At 37.9% G+C, this 19,283-nt stretch overlaps 1 protein-coding gene across 5 annotated transcripts in view; it reads right to left on the bottom strand.

Moving 5' to 3' along the window:
* Positions 1 to 2,087, bottom strand: part of Ppp1r12a (protein phosphatase 1 regulatory subunit 12A) — a 145,330-nt gene extending 143,243 nt beyond the window's left edge. For 4 of the 5 annotated variants that reach the window (XM_046465083.2, XM_046465085.2, XM_046465084.2 and 1 more), the window contains exon 1: positions 1,593 to 2,087. In XM_046465083.2, coding sequence (XP_046321039.1) covers positions 1,593 to 1,829 — 237 coding nt within the window. In that variant the 5' untranslated portion in view covers positions 1,830 to 2,087. The remainder of the gene's footprint in view (positions 1 to 1,592) is intronic. The other variant, XM_046465082.2, reaches the window with a different exon arrangement.
* Between the last annotated feature and the right edge of the window lie 17,196 nt (positions 2,088 to 19,283).

Raw genomic sequence — 19,283 nt, 5'->3', positions numbered from 1 at the left:
TTTAATGTTTTTAGAATGTAGAGTTATACTGCCTAAAATAAAGTTCAGCCTAATAAAAAGTTTGCTATACATTAGAAAACCTTAATTAATGGAATACAGAAAGATCTAAAGACCATGTTATATTTTCTCTGGGTGCTACATTCTGAACTCCAGATTTGTTCTGCAATTTGCCAATCATTTCAATCCATCCAGTCAACTCTGTAAACAAAGGCTACATGCCAAGTTCGATATGAGAATTTGATTAAATAAAACTTAAAATGGTCATCATTCACTTAAACAGGAAGCAGTAAAACGGAAAATACCACCACACACCTTTTTTACAAAGGCATCAAGTTAATATTCACGAAATAAAGGCTTAAGTTTCGAACTCTCAAACAAGTTTTTACTAAAGCATTACTCAAAATAACTCTTCGATCTTCCATATATAATAAAGGCAAGTTTGACATTAGCCCCAAAGTCTTTGAAGCCCAAGAGATTTTCTAGTCATTCCAAATTGTCCAATAAGAAAAAAAAAAAAAAAGGAAAAAGTCTATGTTATGCCACCTATTACCATCACTTAAAAATTGCTTTTTATGCAGAACTCTACGGGTTGTGTTGCTTTTGGCCTGTTAAAGGCAAAGCAACATTATCTCTGGATTGCCAATAGTTTCTCCTTATTTGGCTAACATTGAGAGATCCCAATCAGACTACTATAAAACTTTAACATGCACAAAGCATCCATTTTGAGAAAAGTTTGTGACCAGCTTTCTCCCCCCCTCCGCCCCCCAAGAAAAATCAGAGCTTGGTAATTGGCTTTGAAGAGTGCACGATGTTTATTCTTTTTCTAGCCTCAGTGCACACCCCAGGACCTAGGGCTCAAGGATCTCTGACACTGCGGCAAACTCTTCGAGCACCGGACTCAATATGTTCCGGTCCGGTTGTGGGCAAGCCCTTTGGGAACGCTTCTTTACCTTACACAATCCAATTCCCCCTCTTTCAGCCAGTGCAGATCAGCTAATTACACCCCGTTTTCCCCTCCCCAGTGACCAAGAGCAATAAAGGAGAAAACAGGAAATCGTTCGCTCAGGGCACTCAGCTTAGGACTCCTAATGACTATTATTATCATCATTTGTAATAAGCCCTAAAAAGTACAACAAATCCAATGCCCACCTACAAGCCAAAGACGTCCATCTGCCCAAGCGTCCCTAATGTCCCTTGTTGTCGCTTTCTTCAGCACCCCCCTCCCATATATCTCTGACACTGGGGCCCCGGCACACCCCACTACACCCCTCCCAGTCTCGACCCCAAACACCAGACACACGTCCACAAACGGCTCTGGAGCCCCAAGAGGATCGTAGACCCCTTTCTCCTATGGCCCGGAAATCACCCGGTTCCCAACTCCAACAGCAACCGGTCTGAAGGGGGCCTCAAACCCAGCGCCCTCGCTCCACTAGTCCTCTTGCCCTCTCCCTCTCGGGAAGCCGCCCCCTCACCCGCAGCTGGGAGTCTCCCGCCGCCCCCAGCCTCAGGAGGTCCGTGGACGAGGGGAGGCCTCGACGTGAGACCGACCAGGACCCTTAGGGTCGCAAGACCAGGCGGCGGGGCGCACAGACCTGATGGAGGGCAGTAAGTCCGTCCACATTGGCGTAATTGATGTCGGCGCCGCGGTGCAGCAGCTTGAGAACCTCGTCCGTGTCGCCGCTGGAGCAAGCAGCCAGGAAGACGGCGCCATCGTCGAACTTCACCTTGGTCTTCTGGCGCTTCACCACGGGAGGCTCGAGGTCGGTCTCCGAGCCGATCCAGCGCTTCAGCTGCTCGTTCCGCTTCTGCTTCGCGTCCGCCATCTTCATCCCCTCTCCTGCCGCCGGGTCTTCTTATCGCGAGGGGGGGGAGGGGGAGGCGGAGAGGGAAGAGCGGGGAGTCAGGGGGTGTGTGTCTGTTTCTATGAGTGCAGGCCAGAGGAGGGCTGGGAACCAGGAGGAGACACTCGAGACTTCCAGTATCCCACAGAGCACTGGGGCGGTGTGCCCGACCGAGCGGACCTCCCTTCCTACCACAGAAACCCTCCCGCCCCCAGCACGGCCACCCGTCACCGGCGGCCAATCTAACGTAACTTCGCGAGATCCGGGCAGGGAGGCGCCCTTCGGCCAGTGCGCATGCGCTCTGGACCTAGACCCGCCCCAGGAAGAGCGCTCCCGCGAACTGCAGCGGGGGCGGTCCAGCCACCGGAGGGAAGCGGGTGTGGCCCGGGCAGCCCGGGCTGCGGGGGCCGGGGCCAACCTGGAAGGGAGGAGGCAGGGAAGGAAGGTTGTCCTGCCCAGCTGAGGGTTCCGGAAGCCAGCAGTGAGGCTGCAAGGCTCTAAAGGGCAGACCTGCCTCCGGGGCTGTCTCAGCTATGCTGGGTCGTTTGCTCAGGGCGGAGGATTTTCCTATTGGCTGCGTTATTTGAATGGAATAGAAGAGTCGTGAATTAGGTGCTTGTGGTCGCGCTTTCTGAGGAACTGAGAAGAACTTGAGCACCTTATTATTGATAGGCACGTTTAAGAAAGTGGGGTCTGTGTTGCTGACGGCTTTGGTGGTAGTTATCGAATGACCACCTATTGACAAAGTTACCTGCGGTAATTGCAGTGGCTTCCTGCCAACACCCACTGTAGAAACGTCTTTCCTCTTATGCTTATTTGTTATTGTTTTGGTTTTCCTCTCTCTTTACGCTTATATTAAGTCTTCTTCCCCTTCCTTCAATGCTTTAAGTCTGTGTGGCACTACCAGTGAGCTTAGCTCAGCCTTGTTAACTGGTCCTGACCTTTTAAGGGATTTGTGGTTCCAGCTCCACTGCTTTCTAAGGAGGAGTAAGACCCAGTTGCGTTTACATTCAAAAGGCATGTTAATAAAGGCAATTAGTTCAACTGATATATATTGAATACCTACCCGGCAACCCGTGACTTAGTAGGCACTGAAAATACAATGGGAAAAATGACTTCACGTGCTCAAAAAGACTAATTTATCTTCATCAAGAAAGAATTTTTAACTTTGCCTTGTATGACCACACGCGCGCGCCTACACACAATTCATATTACTGATGCCTTATGAATCATTTATCAGCAATCACTACCGAAAGATTTTTTTCTAATAACCCCTTGTTATCCACTATTTTTAGCGCATTCAATGCCAAAGTGAGTTATAAAACTTCACCGTTCAATGGAAACAAGGATCATCTAGACTAAGTCCTCAAAGTACTAGTTGATTTATTTAATTTTACTGAGAAGCAGGGTTAGGATCCATTCAACAACAAATATGCACCTGTTCTGGATCAGGCTTTTTGTGTGTGTTTGTGTGCTGGAGATACAGCAGTGAACAATTACGCCTTTCTTATTCTCAGCATAGTGGCTTTCCCAGCACACTACATTGCAGCCTATCATATTAAGAAATAAAATAATTGAGTAAAATATGAGTAGGAAATCAACTGCCTGTAAAACTGAATACTCTGAACTGCAATTACTGGGACAGTAATAGAATCCAAGTGAGGATAAAAAATATTTCCTTTGAAAATACTGTAGAAACAGAAAATGAGTGTAGCATAGTAAAATGCACTATTGTGTCTTCATAAGATACACGAATGATAATATCAGCCCTTTGTATAATGATGGCTTTTGGTGCTGAGGAATTCCATTAACTCTAAAATATAAAATTCCTAGCCACAGAATACACTCTCAGAATTTAAAAAAAATTTTTTTTTTAAGACTGCCTTCTCAGCTCCTCTGCCTCCCTAGAAAAACTGATAGTTTATTCCTATTTTCCAAGAATGTAATGGTCTATTTGGTAATTTTGAAAAGTACTCTTGGAATATAGATCAATATCTCAAGTTTTCACATGAGCAAGAGGAATTCAGTGGGAAGGCTGCCATTTCAGATTTATTTAATGTAATAAAGAAGCATTTATTTCAGAATGTAAAGTTAATAAATAAAGAAATACCTATTAATAAAACATAGTTAAGTCTAATTTCCAAAGGTACCAGTTAAAAAAAATCCCAAACCCCTGAGCTGTTGACTTGTGCAAATTTCACTGCATATAGCTTTTCTTCTACAAATTTAAGGATCAGGAAGCTCTATATTAATGTTATTGAAAATACTCTTTATTGCCACCTGTATTTTTTTCTTTTTTTTTAATTTTTTGTTGTAGATGGACATAATACCTTTATTTTATTTATTTATTTTTTAATGGGGAGCTGAGGATGGAATCCAGTGCCTCACACGTGCAAGGTAAGTGTTCTGCCACTGAGCCGCAACCCCAGCCCCCTGCTTAGTCTTTTTAGGGAGGAATTTTTTTTTTTTAAATGTTGATGAATTACTGGAGACCTAGGGCTAATACCAGAATAGGCAAAACTTTTTACTAGAATATACACACACAAAGAAATCACTTTGTATTACCTTAAAAGCAGATGAAAAAATTGGACAAGTAACAAATATTTCATTTCTTAATGGCCTGAAAAGTAAATTGAAATGTAAAAGTATATTTTAGCAATTTTAAGGCAATTTAAATGTTAAAATAGGAGTCCAAATGAAACTATATTTATTAATTTGCCAATTTTTTTTCTGACAAATCATTAATCTTGATGGGGTTTTTGTTACATGCACAAGGCTGTCTGAATAGGATCTTTACACAATTTTTTCTAAAGATTTATTACCCTAAAAATATCCTCTACTAATCATTAATTTACTTGTTGATTATGACCAATTTAAATAATTTTAATAAAGAATAAATTTATACTAGATGCTTAAGCAACTTAGACTTTTTTGCTGTAAATGCTTTTTTTCTTTATCACCTATGAGCTAGAATCCAGAATAAGATATTAAACTTACTGTTATGTTTATTATTAGCAAAATAACAAGAGTATATAATAATAGGCAAAAATTTTGTGTTTGTATCTGTGTGTATTTATAGCCTTAGTTTAGTAACAACCATACAATGTGGAGATTTATTACTATCATATTAGAATGCTGAACCTAAATCTGAAATTTTAGTTCATTACAATGCAATCTGTGAATACAGGCCAAGAAAAGGATGGAACGGGAGACTATCATGCTAAATGAAATAAGTCAGTCCCCAAAACCAAAGGCCAAATGTTCTCTCTGATATGTGTATGCTAACCCATAACAAAGGAGGGTACAGATGGGAATATTAGAAGTTCATTGGATTGGACAAAGGGGAATGAAGGGAAGGGAGGGAGGATGGGAATAGAAAGACAGTAGAATGAATTTGACATAACTTTCCTATGTTCATATATGAATAATGACCAGTGTACCTCCACATCATGTTCAACCACAAGACTGGGATCCTAATTAGAATAAATTATACTCTTTGTTTGAACAATATGCCAAAATAGACTTTACGTCATATATATCTAAAAAGAACAAAGGAATAAAGAACTTGAAGAAAAGTTACAGACTATAGCATTATAAGGTATTTACTGTCAATGAGGGAGTTCACCAAAACCAATAATGACCGATCCAAACTTGCTTTGGACTCCATTTCTAAACCAATTCTGATTGGATCATACAAGGTCAGTCTCACTCCAGACCCAGTAGTTCCTTTTACAACTCTTTTTTTTTTTTAATTTATTTTTTTTATTGGTTGTTCAAAACATTATAAAGCTCTTGACATATCATATTTCATACATTAGATTCAAGTTGGTTATGAACTCCCAATTTTACCCCAAATACAGATTGCAGAATCACATCGGTTGCACATCCACATTTTTACATAATGCCCTATTAGTAACTGTTGTATTCTGCTACCTTTCCTATCTTCTACTATCCCCCCTCCTTCCCCTCCCATCTTCTCTCTCTACCCCACCCACTGTAATTCATTTCTCTCCTTGTTTATTTTCCCATTCCCCTCACAACCTCTTATATGTAATTTTGTATAACAATGAGGGTCTCCCTCCATTACCATGCAATTTCCCTTTTCTCTCCCTTTCCATCCCACCTCATGTATCTGTTTAATGTTAATCTTTTCTTCCTGCTCTTCCTCCCTGCTCTGTTCTTAGTTGCTCTCATTATATCAAAGAAGACATTTGGTATTTGTTTTTTAGGGATTGGCTAGCTTCACTAAGCATAATCTGCTCTAGTGCCATCCATTTCCCTGCAAATTCTATGATTTTGTCATTTTTTAGTGCTGCATAATACTCCATGGTGTATAAATGCCACATTTTTTTTTATCCATTCATCTATTGAAGGGCATCTGAGTTGGTTCCACAGTCTAGCTATTGTGAATTGTGCTGCTATGAACATCGATGTAGCAGTATCCCTGTAGTACGCTCTTTTAAGGTCTTCAGGGAATAGTCCAAGAAGGGCAATAGCTGGGTCAAATGGTGGTTCCATTCCCAGCTTTCCCAGGAATCTCCATACTGCTTTCCAGATTGGCCGCACCAGTTTGCAGTCCCACCAGCAATGTACAAGAGTACCCTTTTCCCCACATCCTCGCCAGCACTTGTTGTTGTTTGACTTCATAATGGCTGCCAATCTTACTGGAGTGAGATGGTATCTTAGGGTGGTTTTGATTTGCATTTCTCTGACTGCTAGAGATGGTGAGCATTTTTTCATGTACTTGTTGATTGATTGTATGTCCTCCTCTGAGAAGTGTCTGTTCAGGTCTTTGGCCCATTTGTTGATTGGGTTATTTGTTTTCTTATTGTTTAATTTTTTGAGTTCTTTGTATACTCTGGATATTAGGGCTCTATCTGAAGTGTGAGGAGTAAAAATTTGTTCCCATGATGTAGGCTCCCTATTTACCTCTTTTATTGTTTCTCTTGCTGAGAGAAAACTTTTCAGTTTAAGTAAGTCCCATTTGTTGATTCTTGTTATCAACTTTTGTGCTATGGGTGTCCTATTAAGGAATTTGGAGCCCGACCCTACAATATGTAGATCGGAGCCAACTTTTTCTTCTATCAGACGCAGAGTCTCTGATTTGATATCTAGCTCCTTGATCCACTTTGAGTTAACTTTTGTGCATGGCGAGAGGAGGGGATTCAGTTTCATTTTGTTGCATATGGATTTCCAGTTTTCCCAGCACCATTTGTTGAAGATGCTATCCTCCCTCCATTGCATGCTTTTAGCTCCTTTATCAAATATAAGATAGTTGTAGCTTTGTGGATTAGTCTCTGTGTCCTCTATTCTGTACCATTGGTCCACCCTCCTGTTTTGGTACCAGTACCATGCTGTTTTTGTTACTATTGCTCTGTAATATAGTTTTAAGTCTGGTATCGCTATACCGCCTGATTCGCACTTCCTGCTTAGAATTGCTTTTGCTATTCTGGGTCTTTTATTTTTCCAAATGAATTTCATGATTGCTTGATCCATTTCTACAAGAAATGCCGTTGGGATTTTGATTGGCATTGCATTAAACCTATAGAGAACTTTTGGTAATATCGCCATTTTGATGATGTTAGTTCTGCCTATCCATGAACAGGGTATATTTTTCCATCTTCTAAGATCCTTTTACAACTCTTGACATCTTTGTTCTAACTCTTCTGGGTGAAATTTCTGCCACATCTGACTTCATCTCAAGAAATTAATCCTAGCATAGTACAAGTAGTGACTTGGTATTTCCATGGAGTAACACTGCCCCCACCCTCATCCCCACCCCCACCAAAAAACAAAACAAAACAAAACAAAAAAACCTTGGGAATCAGATGAGTGTCTAGCAACAATCCAAAATGCAGGCATAGTGCTGAAGAGATAACTTACTACTATTACACATGACTCCTAACCTGCATCATGTTCAATGTCAGAACATTACATGACCATTTATATGAATTATTTAGCTTAGTGTGTCTCAAACTTTTATCACAATTTTTGCCAGATTCAAGAATCAAAACTATTACTATTTACTTAATGTTTTCTTTAATCTTTTAAAAACTTACATAGAGCGGCTGGGGATGGGGCTCAGCAGTAGCTCACTTGCCTGACATGTGAGACAGTGGGTTCGATTCTCAGCACCGCATATAAATAAGTAAAAGTCTATCAGCAAATTTAAAAATATTTAAAAAAACCTACATGGAATTAACTTAAAATAAATATCTTGTTTTGGTAATTAGAAAACATTTTCAATATACATAAAAGAAGACCATAAAAACAAAATATTATTCTACATTAGGGTGCCAATCAAGAATGTGAGCCCAAGACTTAATCTCAATTTATATGAAAAAGAAAAATTGGTAAGAGTTGGACGTGTTAACCTCACAACTAAAGACTTTTCTACTTAGCATAATCAGAAAGATAGGATATTGAAAAGATAATAACCATTTTGCTAAGGGGTTCTCTGTTATTTTAGTGGTGTATCTACCTAGAGAATTGCTTCATGTGCCACAAATCTAGATGTCTCATTCTTTGGGAAACTGGCTGACTACAGTTACCATGTATAATAATTATGATCAGCAAAGGTTACAGGAAGAATCTTGGTGGTACAACTGCCGCAATTAAGGAAGGCAAGCCATCAAAAAACCAATTTATATGAAAGTATATTCTTTGAGAGAAAACCTAAAAGCAACTTCAGAATGAAGGGTTATTTATGTTCCATAGCACTGAAATCATCAGAACAACCGAAGGCTTCTCCACATCTGAAAAGAGAATTTTAAGTGCGTAAACTTCATCTTGGGACACCAGTATTTAATTGAGGGATCCATTCAGTTGTTCTTCAAATAAATTCTAGGAAAGACTTATAAATTTCTCTGTAGACCAGAGTGTAAAATTTTGACAGAGTAAGATAGAACATAAATGTGCAGTGGAACAGATATAGTATCCCTAATAATGAGGCTAATTATACTCAGTTTTGGCATGTGGGAATGATATCCATTTCCTGTGATTGTTTTAAGGATTAAATGGATAATGTATGTGAGAAAGAAAAAAGTTAAGTTTTTTTGTTGTTGTTGTTTGTTTCTTGTCTTTGCCCCTTTTCCTTCCCTCTTTTAAGCTGTTAGCAGCTCTGCTTTTCTGCCTCAGGGCTTGTTTGTGGCAGGGAGGAAAACAGAAGTTGCTTTCAAAACACTTTCCTTCCTAGCTTGAAATGGCCATCCCCAAATTTCTATTTAATAAAAGTTTAGGGAAGGTAAAGTGGTTAGAATTGGTATATAAGATGACTAGAACCTTATTGAAATTACATTTGTGTAGTATTAGAGATCAATAAAAATATTTTCTAAATTTATTTTTCTCAACAAAAATATTGATTCATAATACCATGGAATATTATTTTTATTTAATGTAAAGAAGAGGGAACCAAGCGGAAGGGTTCACCCAAGCCATCCCTGGATGATGCCATGGGATAAAAAGGATTTCAGTGAGAGTAAGACTTGAAGCCTCGATTTTGGACTTGTGTAAACTTGAGCATAGAGCCTAACTGAGCCTACCCAGGTTTCTGACTTATGGAACTGTGAGATAATCCATGGATATTGTTTTAATATGCTTGTTTAGCATAGACACAAAGGATGAGACATAAAGGATGAGAGAAAAGTCTATGGGCCTTTTGAACATAGAGGTTTGCTTTCTTGTATACCTGGAAGTGCCTCTAGATTTTGACAGAATCTCAAAGTAAATGACTGACTACCACTTCAGAGAGGCTAGAGCCTAAAAGCCTGAGAATCCCACTGACCAAAAATAGTTGTTCTACTGATGTGGCTAGAAAGTAGAGTTTGGTATATCTCAGGTCAGTTATTTGTCAATCTGTTATTTGTCAATCATTATGTTAAGTTCCAGGGACACAAGAATGAATGAAACAGATCAACAAGTTTACATTCTATTGGAGAGGAACAGAAAATGAACATGTTTTATACTTGGTCTTAGTAACAGGAACACATTTTAATTTAACTAATTTATTTTTTAATTGAACCCAGGTGTGCTTTACCACTGAGCTCCACCTCCAGTCCTTTGTATTTTTTATTTAGAAACAGGTTCTTGTGAAGTTGCTAGGCTTCAAACTTGAGGTCTTCCTGCCTCAGCCTCCCCAGTCACTAGCCATTGTGCTTGGCTATATAAACACATTTTAAGTGAACAAATTCAAATACTGATATAATGTAGTGAAGGAAAAAAATTAGGACGAGAAAGAAAATGACAATGACTGAAGTTATTGGCAATTTAAGGAATACAAAGGATGCAATAGAGACTACTTTAATAATCAGGAAAAGTCTAAACTGAAAGTATATCAGGTTTTCTGAGAACTGACATTTATACAAGGGTGAGATTCTTTACAAAAATGAATTTAAAATGCAAATATCCAATTAAGTGCAGGACTTTGGGAGAGATGCATTCAAATGTGAAGGCCTGAGGTTTCATAGTACATCTGTCCTTGACTGTGACTTGAATTTTAGAGAAGACTCTTAAGGAGACCGTGCATGCTAGGATAGATGTGCATAAGTGTACAAACACATACAACACATGACCACAGTAGCACTGTGTGAGCATGGTCTCAGAACTTGACACAACTCTGGTGAAGGTGAAAGGTCAACTAGTATGTTTGATTTTGTGTTTCCTGCTTAACAGGTGATAAAGTCAACATGAATTTCTTTATAGAAAATCAGGAAAGAAGATCTTGAAGAGTCTATACTAGATTCATTCCCAACACATAGGTAAGAGCCTTGCATTTATTTGGCAGGTGGCAGGTACTTGTATTTTTTTTTTCTATTGCAGCAACAAGCATATTAAAACAATATCCATGGATTATCTCACAGTTCCATAAGTCAGAAACCTGGGTAGACTCAGTTAGGCTCTATGTTCAGGTTTACATAAGTCCAAAAGCTAGGTGTGGTCTGGAGGCATTCCTTATCACCTATAATCCCAGAACTAAGTTAGAGAAAATTAGTAAGACATTGTCCTTCAAGTTAAGGAGTTTACAGTTTATTGGAGAAAAAGAATACTGAAACAAATCATTTGGATACAAGATAAGAGCTACTACTTACTTGGAAATTACTAAATCTCTATTACTGTTATAAGCAGTGTGTATATGTGTTACTTTAAGGGTAGAAGAGAGGATGTAGTATATACTAATGAAGATCAGAAGAGTATACTGAGGGGCTAAGGGAAAGGGCAGATAGGAGGGACCTTTCAGGGAAGTTTTGAAAATGTAATGATATATGAACTCATCCTCAAGGCCGAGCAGGAATAGGCTATATAAAAACATGGTATATGAGTGAGGAGAGATGAGCATGGGATGGTTATATGCATAAAAGCACAAAGAGGAAAAATTAAGTGGTATCACGGCACAAAACAACAAGAAATAATTGAAAACCAAAGAGAGAGCCGCCTAATCACTGAAATTCTTCTATACAAATTAGGTGACATGTTTGTCATTAAAATGATGGGGGTGGTTGAAACATTTTTAAAAATGTCACACAAAATTATTTCTGACACAGTTCAGACAGCTCTAGGTAAAATGTAAAGAAAGCTTAATTTAGGGGCTAGAGTTGTTGCTCAGTGGTAGAGCACTTTGCTAGCATGTGTGAGGCACTGGGTTCAATTCTCAGTACCACATATAAATAAATAAAAGGTCCGTCAACAACTAATAAAATATTTTTTAAAAAAACTTAATTTATCTATGAAATGTTCCTCTAGCATTTATCCTGTAACTCATTCTTGCTTCTAGGGACACAATTAATCATTGGCATAAATGTAGAGTTCAGATCTTAGTTAATAGGGCTTAAAATATTATTTATCTCATTTAAAAAATTCTCAAAGACTGAAAAGTCATCTGTGCCATTATAAGATCCTCATATTTTTAGGCTTGAATGGATGATGCTTTTTTCTATTTGGAGGCTTAATGTGGGTGGTAGCTGGTGTTGCAGAGGAAAACTAATGGATGATAAAGACTGTGTGTCCTGCTCTTTTTTTTCCTTTGCTCTTTCGTCTATTCTGATAATACCTTGGGACATTAGAAGTGTCCTACTGGGTTGTATGCATTATCCTCCAGTCAAATGGTCTGGATAGGTTAAATGGCCCTACATTTTCTTGCAAACCTATAAAGAACATTTATTTCTACCCACCCTCATAATTTAAAGACAGTGAATAAGTGAAGACTTGGAACATCACCATTAATATAGTAGAGATTATGATTATAAATTATTACTGTGGGCTGGGGATAGCTCAGTCATAGAGCACTTACCTAGAATACCAAGGACATGGGTTTGATCCCCAGCACCACAACAACAAAAATAAAAATTGTTACTAAAACATAAAGGGAAATTAGATATAAACTAGCTTGTAGATAACCAGTTAACATGTAAATTTTACACACACACACACACACACACACACACACACCAAAAGCGCAGATATCTACAGACAACAGTTTCTCATTTGTCTGTTTGAATTTCACCTGTCTGGCATCCCTTACATCTTCTATTAATAGTAGTTTGTAAGTTTTCCTGAGGAAAGGAGAGAGGAATATTCCTTTCATTGCCCAGAGTCCTATTAAGACTTCCTGGACAACAGATGCATGAACTAATCAACATTCTTGGTTGCAAACAACAGACACTGACACTCTTTGTATTCGTTCTCTTTTGATATATAAATTATTAGGACAAACTTAAATACAAATTTGTGCTTAAAACAACACACATTTTTAAACTCATAATTTTCCTGGGTCAGGAGTCCAGCATGTTTTATCTAGGTCCTCTGCTCAGGGTTTTAAGAATAAATGAAATTAAAGGTTTTGGCAGCTGTGTTCTCATCTAGGCTTGAGATCCAAGTTCACTGGCTTCTGGTGGCATTCAGCTTCTTGTACTTGTAGAACTGAGGTCCCATTTTCCTTCTGGCTGTCCAACAAAGACTACCCTCTTCTTCTAGAGGCTGCCCTCAGGTCCTTGCCATGTGACCTCCTCCGTAGACAGTTTATAATATGGTGTTTCTTCTTCTAGGTCATCAGAAAAATCTTTTTTCCAGGAAGGGCCCAGTCTTTCTTTTAAGAGCTTTCCCTGATTAACTCAGGTCCACTTAGAATAATCTCATTTAAAATTTTTTTTTATTATTTGTTGATGAACTTTTGTTTTATTTATCTATATGTGGTGCTGAGAATCAAACACAGTACCTCAAATATGCTAGGCAAGTGCTTCACCACTGAACCACATCCCCAGCCCCAAAGAAAATCTCATTTTTTCTTTTAATTATTATTTTTTTAATTATAGGAAAATACACATAACAAAATGTATCATTTTAACAATATTTAAGTGTGCAATTCAGTGTCATTAAGTACAACCACTTTGGGGGGCAATTATTACCGACATCTATCCATGAAATTGTTTCATCTTGCACAATGTAAACTGAACCCATTAAACAATAACACTCTATTATTTCTCCTTCCTCTAGTCCCCAACAACTGTGATTCTGTTTTCTGTTTTTACAAATTAGCTCCTGTCAATTCCTACCTAGAACCATATAATAGTTGTCATTTTGTGAGTGGCTTATTTTACTTGGCCTAATGTCTCCAACTCTCATTTTTATTATAACATGTCAGAATTTCCTTCTGCATATGTGTATGCATGCACCTCCTTTTGTGTATTCTTTTGTCCATTGATAAACACTTTAGCCCATTGTGAATCAAGTTGCTATAAATATGAGTATACAGATACCTATTTGAGTCCCTGTTCTCATTTCTCTTTGATATATATCCAGCAGTGGGATTTCTGGATCATATTGGTAATTTTAGCTTTAATTATTGAGGAACCACCATACTGTTTTCCGTATAGTCAACACCATTTTATATTACCAACATCAGAAAAATGTGCTTTTGAATAACTCAAAACCAACTGCTTTGGGAAGTTCCACATTTTCAAAATTCCTTCATCTTTGTCATATAATCATGAGACTGAAACCTATTATATTCACAGTTCTTCCCACACTCAAGAGAGGGGATTATGTGTGGCATATGCACCAGAAACAAGAATTTTAGGGACCAACTTAGATTTCTACCTACTGTATTTTCATATGCAAAAAAAAAGACATTTGTGAGAAGGATGATGAGTAGTTTTAGCACCAGTAGGAAGGCTGGAGAATGAACCCAGAAGTAAGCAGGAAAAAAATGTAAGGCAGTCAGCAAACAGATAACACTATGGGAAAACTGATAGAATGACATTGTTTGCTTGTTTTCATTTTTAAATTTGTTCTTTTTAGTTATAACTGACAGTAGAATTTTTTTTTTTTTTTTTTTTTTTTTTTTTTTTGGTACCAGGGATTGAACTCAGGGCACTCAAGCACTGAGCCACATCCCCAGCCCTATTTTGTATTTTATTTAGAGACAGGGTCTCGCTGAATTGCTTAGCACCTTGCTGTTGCTGGAGGCTGGCTTTGAACTCATGATCCTCCTGTCTCAGCCTCCAGAGCCACTGGAATTACAGGCAGTAGAATGTATTTTGACATATTGTACATACATGGTGTACAACTTCCCATTCTTGTGGTTGTACAGGATATGGAATTACACTAGCCATGTATTCTTATATGAGCATAGGAAAATTATGTCCAATTCATTCTATGATCTTTTCTATTCCCATCACCCCCCTTTCCCTTTATTCCTCTTTGTCTAATCCTAAGTACTTCTTACAATGACACTGTTGGTCCCACCACCACAAGAGAGTAATTTTCAAAACAATTGTGATAACTAGCCTCCAAGAAGGCTCACAATGGTCCCTACCTCCTGTATTTACAACTTTATGTAGTACTCTCTCACACAATCACTTGACTATTCTGTGTGCCCAAGAGCATAGAATACAAGTAATAATGCATCACTCCAAGATTAGGTAATAAAACGCAATGTGGCTTCAGTCTTGGTTCTCTGTTGTTCTGGTGAATCGCTCGCCCTGGGGGAATTGTGCTGCCAAGTTTAAAGACATTTAGGCAACTTTATGGAGAAGCCACATCGCTAGGAACTGAAGCCTCTAGCTGAGTGAGCCTTCTTGAAAGCAGATCCCCCAGTCTCAGTCAAGCCTTCAGATAAGCGACTGCAACTCTGACTCCCAGTAAGTTAAAAGAATGATTTTGATATCTGTAAAGGTTTTTAGCAAGCAAGATGAATGTGGGACAAAGGTCATATGTGGTTTGCAATATCTGAACTATTTAGCCCCTGTTCCTTTGCAGGTGAACTTTCCTGGCCCTTGAATCAGTAATACTGAGAGCAATGATGAACTCTTCCTGCACCTATTCAACATTTTCTCCAATTCAAAACCTTTGGCATGAATACTCCATTGATCAAGCCTAAGCACCTAGGACCTAGCTGTTGACGGTCTAGAAGACAGAATACCTAATCCTGTTCAACTTCTGTAAAAGGTGGCATGGTTCTTCTTAAAATACAAAAATATGTAAATATTCCCCAAATTAAAAATGTTCAGACATCAGGTAACAAACAACAAACAAGAACTGACTTAACTTCATATGAACCAATAAGATTAGCTCTCTTTCACATTAGCAGTATGTGTTCAGATAATAGAGTCCTTAAAAGTCTATCTAGAATTTTAGTCATCACCTACTTAGGTTCTTGTATTATTTGTGTTTTTTTTTTAGCTTTTCTTTCACTTTTGGAAGCTACCTCATATCCTTCTAACACATTTATTTTTGCTTGTAACAAAAATAGAGACAGTTTCTATGCTGGGAGCAAAAGAAATTTACCTGGTTGTAATAATAATTACTATATGTGAAGATCATCAGAGAATGCCAAACTTGATAACATTTTATTTCTCCAAGATATTCTGTTATGCCAAGATAGTTTGGTCTGCCAAGTATTTTCATTGTGGGTCATGGGTTATGTTTTTTAACCATTTCACTTTTTACAAGCAAATAATATAAGAATAAATGTTTATGAAGACTGGCATTAAAAACAAGGATAAGCAAAAAATTATATGTTCACCATAAAACATGACTTAAAACTATAAAAAAATGCTCAAAACTTTTTTCCTTAGCTAGATTAATATCCAAGTATTCTATGACTTGTGTATCAAATCCAACTTTTCCTATTTATTAACTATTAATTAACATCAGTTTATGTTATTCATTCATTTATGCACTGTTAGCAAACTTTTAGGAGCACTTTTCATAGACCAAGCTCTGAATTAGTGCTAAAGCTATATCAGTGTGAATACTTTTCCTGAAATCCACAATATATATTGGAAGACTCAACTCTGTGATTGGTATATATCATTAATCATGGAGCAACTTCCATTAACTGCCTTGGCATTATTTATGATACATTTTTTTTGCCAAAAATGAATAGTCTGAGTTCAACCAAGACTTTTAGATCAAGTATCATTTCACAAAAAATATGAGGGATTGGAGAACATGTTAAATAATACCATAAGAATTTACTCAAACTCAAAAAGATAGTCTATAGGACAACACTTATGTCTTTAAATTAAATATTTACATTTTGATTAGGTTGTGGGATTGAAAAGAAGTTATGATTGATTATTGGGAATTTTTGAATATGGGTTGTATTTTAAGATGATATTTTTCGTTATTTGTGTTCTAAATTGTGCAATAATGTAATTCTGTAGGAATTTAAGTAGATTCACATGTGGAATATAATGAAGTTGACAACTTGCTTTCTAATGTTTCAGCAAAATAAAAAATATAAACATGTGTAAGTATATAAAGCAAATTTGATAAGATTTTAATTTCTGAGTTTAGGTAACATTTATGCCAATACTTATTCTACTGTTAACTTTTTTCTTTAAAATTTTTCATAATAAGATGTTGAGGGAGAAAAAGAACCTGTTATGAGGAGACTGTGTATTGGTTCTCTAGTCATGTCCCAGAGGCATTTGGAAATGAGGACAGAGGTATTATTGGTTATCAAAATGATTGTGGAGATTACTGTGAATTAGTGGGGAGGAGGGTAGCAGATAGTCAATAACTTGCCATGTGTAGGAATTCCCCCAAGTAACCATGAATAATATTTCTCAAAATGCCAAAAGCTCCCCTTCAGAGATATAAACCAATAACTAGCACATACCAAAAGTATACCCTTGGCTCCTCATCCAAGTCTAGTATCTGTTCTTTAAAACACACACAGACACACACACACACACACACACACACACACACAAGATCCTGATACAATACTCTGTATTCATGGTTTCTATTTGTTTTTCAAGCTACATAAGTTTGATTCTGTACCCACTATTCCTTAAAAACTGGTCTTATCAGGATGAGCAATAATGTTATTGCTAAATCCAAAGGACATTTTGAAATATTTGATGATGATGAATTCTTTCTCTTTCTTGAAAATTTCACCTCATCTTTCATGAGACTACTTTTATGTCTTGTTTTGTTTTGTTATGTTTATGTTTTGTTTTGTTTTCCTCCTCATAAATTACTTTTCAGACTCCTCATATAAGCCCCATTTTTCTTTGCCTACATCTTATTTCACAGGATTTCATCTTTAGCTATCTTCTCCCCACCTAGTTTTTCTCAGGTCCCCAACCTCAAAGCCAGATATTACTTTTAAGTTTCATACCTATTTATGCAGGTATAAAGATTGTATATAAGATTGCATATTAACAATGCTAACACATATGGAATAGAACTTAAAATCTCCCCACCTACACTTGCTACTCCTCTTCTAGACTTCATTTCAGTTAATGAGTAGGATCCTCTTCTTCTCCTTCTTCTCCAGGACTTCTTCCTCCTCTCTCTCCTCCTCATTTTTTCCTTGCTGGGGATTAAGCTCAGGGCCTCACACATGCTAGGTAAGTGCTCTACCACTGAGCTACATCCCCAGCCTGACAGGGATCTTCCTGATGCTTTGGGAATCTATTGAAAAGACATCTATTCCAGAGGGCAAGGAACGGGAAAGTCAAGGAAGGGTATGGCTTTGGGGAGCAAGTGACCCTTAAGCTGGGTGAGTTATCATGGGGGAATCGACGAAGGTATTTGGGAGTGATGCTGAAGAATAGAGGAAAATCACAAAGGCAAAGTAAAACCACATTTCTGTAGGTGAAAGAAATTCAGAATTGAAGCATGAATGCTTTTTGGTGGTAAGAAGTGGCAAGAGATATAGTTGTAAATTCCATAGGTAGGAAATAGAGCCTAAAGAGCCTTATTTATTTATTTATTTATTTATTTATTTATTTATTTATTTTAGGTGTGGGGCTGGGGATATAGCTCAGTTGAAAGAGTGCTTGCCTTGCATGCACAAGGCCCTGGGTTCAGTCAATCTCCAGCACCACACACACACACACACACACACACACACACACATACACACAAAAGGCAGAAGAAGAAGAAGGAGGAGGAGAAAAGAAAAGCATTTAGGTGTGACTATCAGATTGGAGTTCATAGATTGATTTATCACAGATGGCAGAAATGTTTGTTTTGGATGGTATGGTGATTTAAAAATATATTGAATTAATTGTCAACATTTAAAATTTTTAAATTTCACAAACAAATTGGAATTTCTAGCCGCTCTTGAAGAACTGGGAGTTCTAGCCATGTTTTCCCACATTTGACAGGTTCTGCTGTCACCACTTTGTAATAGTCCCCAGTTTGATTTTTATTTAGCTGTCACTTATGCCACCTGTTCTGTCCCTATGGGATTTGGTAGTTGCTACTTCTGCCTCAGATTATGGGAAATCATTGAATAACTGTTATCAGGGGACTAATATCATCAGATATTTGGATCAGAAGGAATATTCTGTAAGTAAAATAGAGGTCAGATTTTAGGTATTATGGTTTGGTGCCCCCCAAAAGCTCCTGTGTTAATGCAGAAATAGTCAGAGGTGAAAAAAATGATTAAATCATGACCGCTGTAATCTAAACTGGCCCATCCTTGCTTGAATGGACTGACTGGGTGTTACCTGTTGGCTGGTGGAGCACAGCTAGAGTAGATGGAGTGGGCATCCATCTGCAGCCCCTTCTGCCTGCCTGTCTCTTTTTCTCTCTCTCTCTCCTTCTTGGCTGCCAAGAACAGAGCAGCCCTTCTTCACCATGCCCTTCTACCATATTGTTATATCTCATCTTGTACTCAAAGCAATGGACTTGATCCACTATGGATTGAACCTGTGGAACTGTGAAACAAAATAACTTTTCCTCCTCTAAAGTTGTTCTTGTCAGGTATTTTGGTCACAGTGACAAAAAGCTAATACAGTTGGACATAGATAAGAGTGTGCCATAAAAAAAATGAATTTGCAAATCCTACAGCAACAGTGGGCTATGCTTAGAGAGGAAGAATGCATTACATTTCTCTAGACACCATTTACCCTCCTAAACCAATTGTCACCTCAGTCCTGAAAGGAGGCAAGACTGTTGCAGGACAGAGGTGACAGGTGAAGACAGCAT

This window comes from Marmota monax, unplaced genomic scaffold (genome assembly GCF_021218885.2).
Source record: "Marmota monax isolate L192 unplaced genomic scaffold, Marmota_monax_Labrador192_F-V1.1 WCK01_AAM20220418_F8-fsc00146, whole genome shotgun sequence".
NCBI lineage: Eukaryota > Metazoa > Chordata > Mammalia > Rodentia > Sciuridae > Marmota > Marmota monax.
The sequence above is the reverse complement of the archived record's forward strand: the minus strand, read 5'-3'. Positions and strand labels throughout refer to the sequence as shown.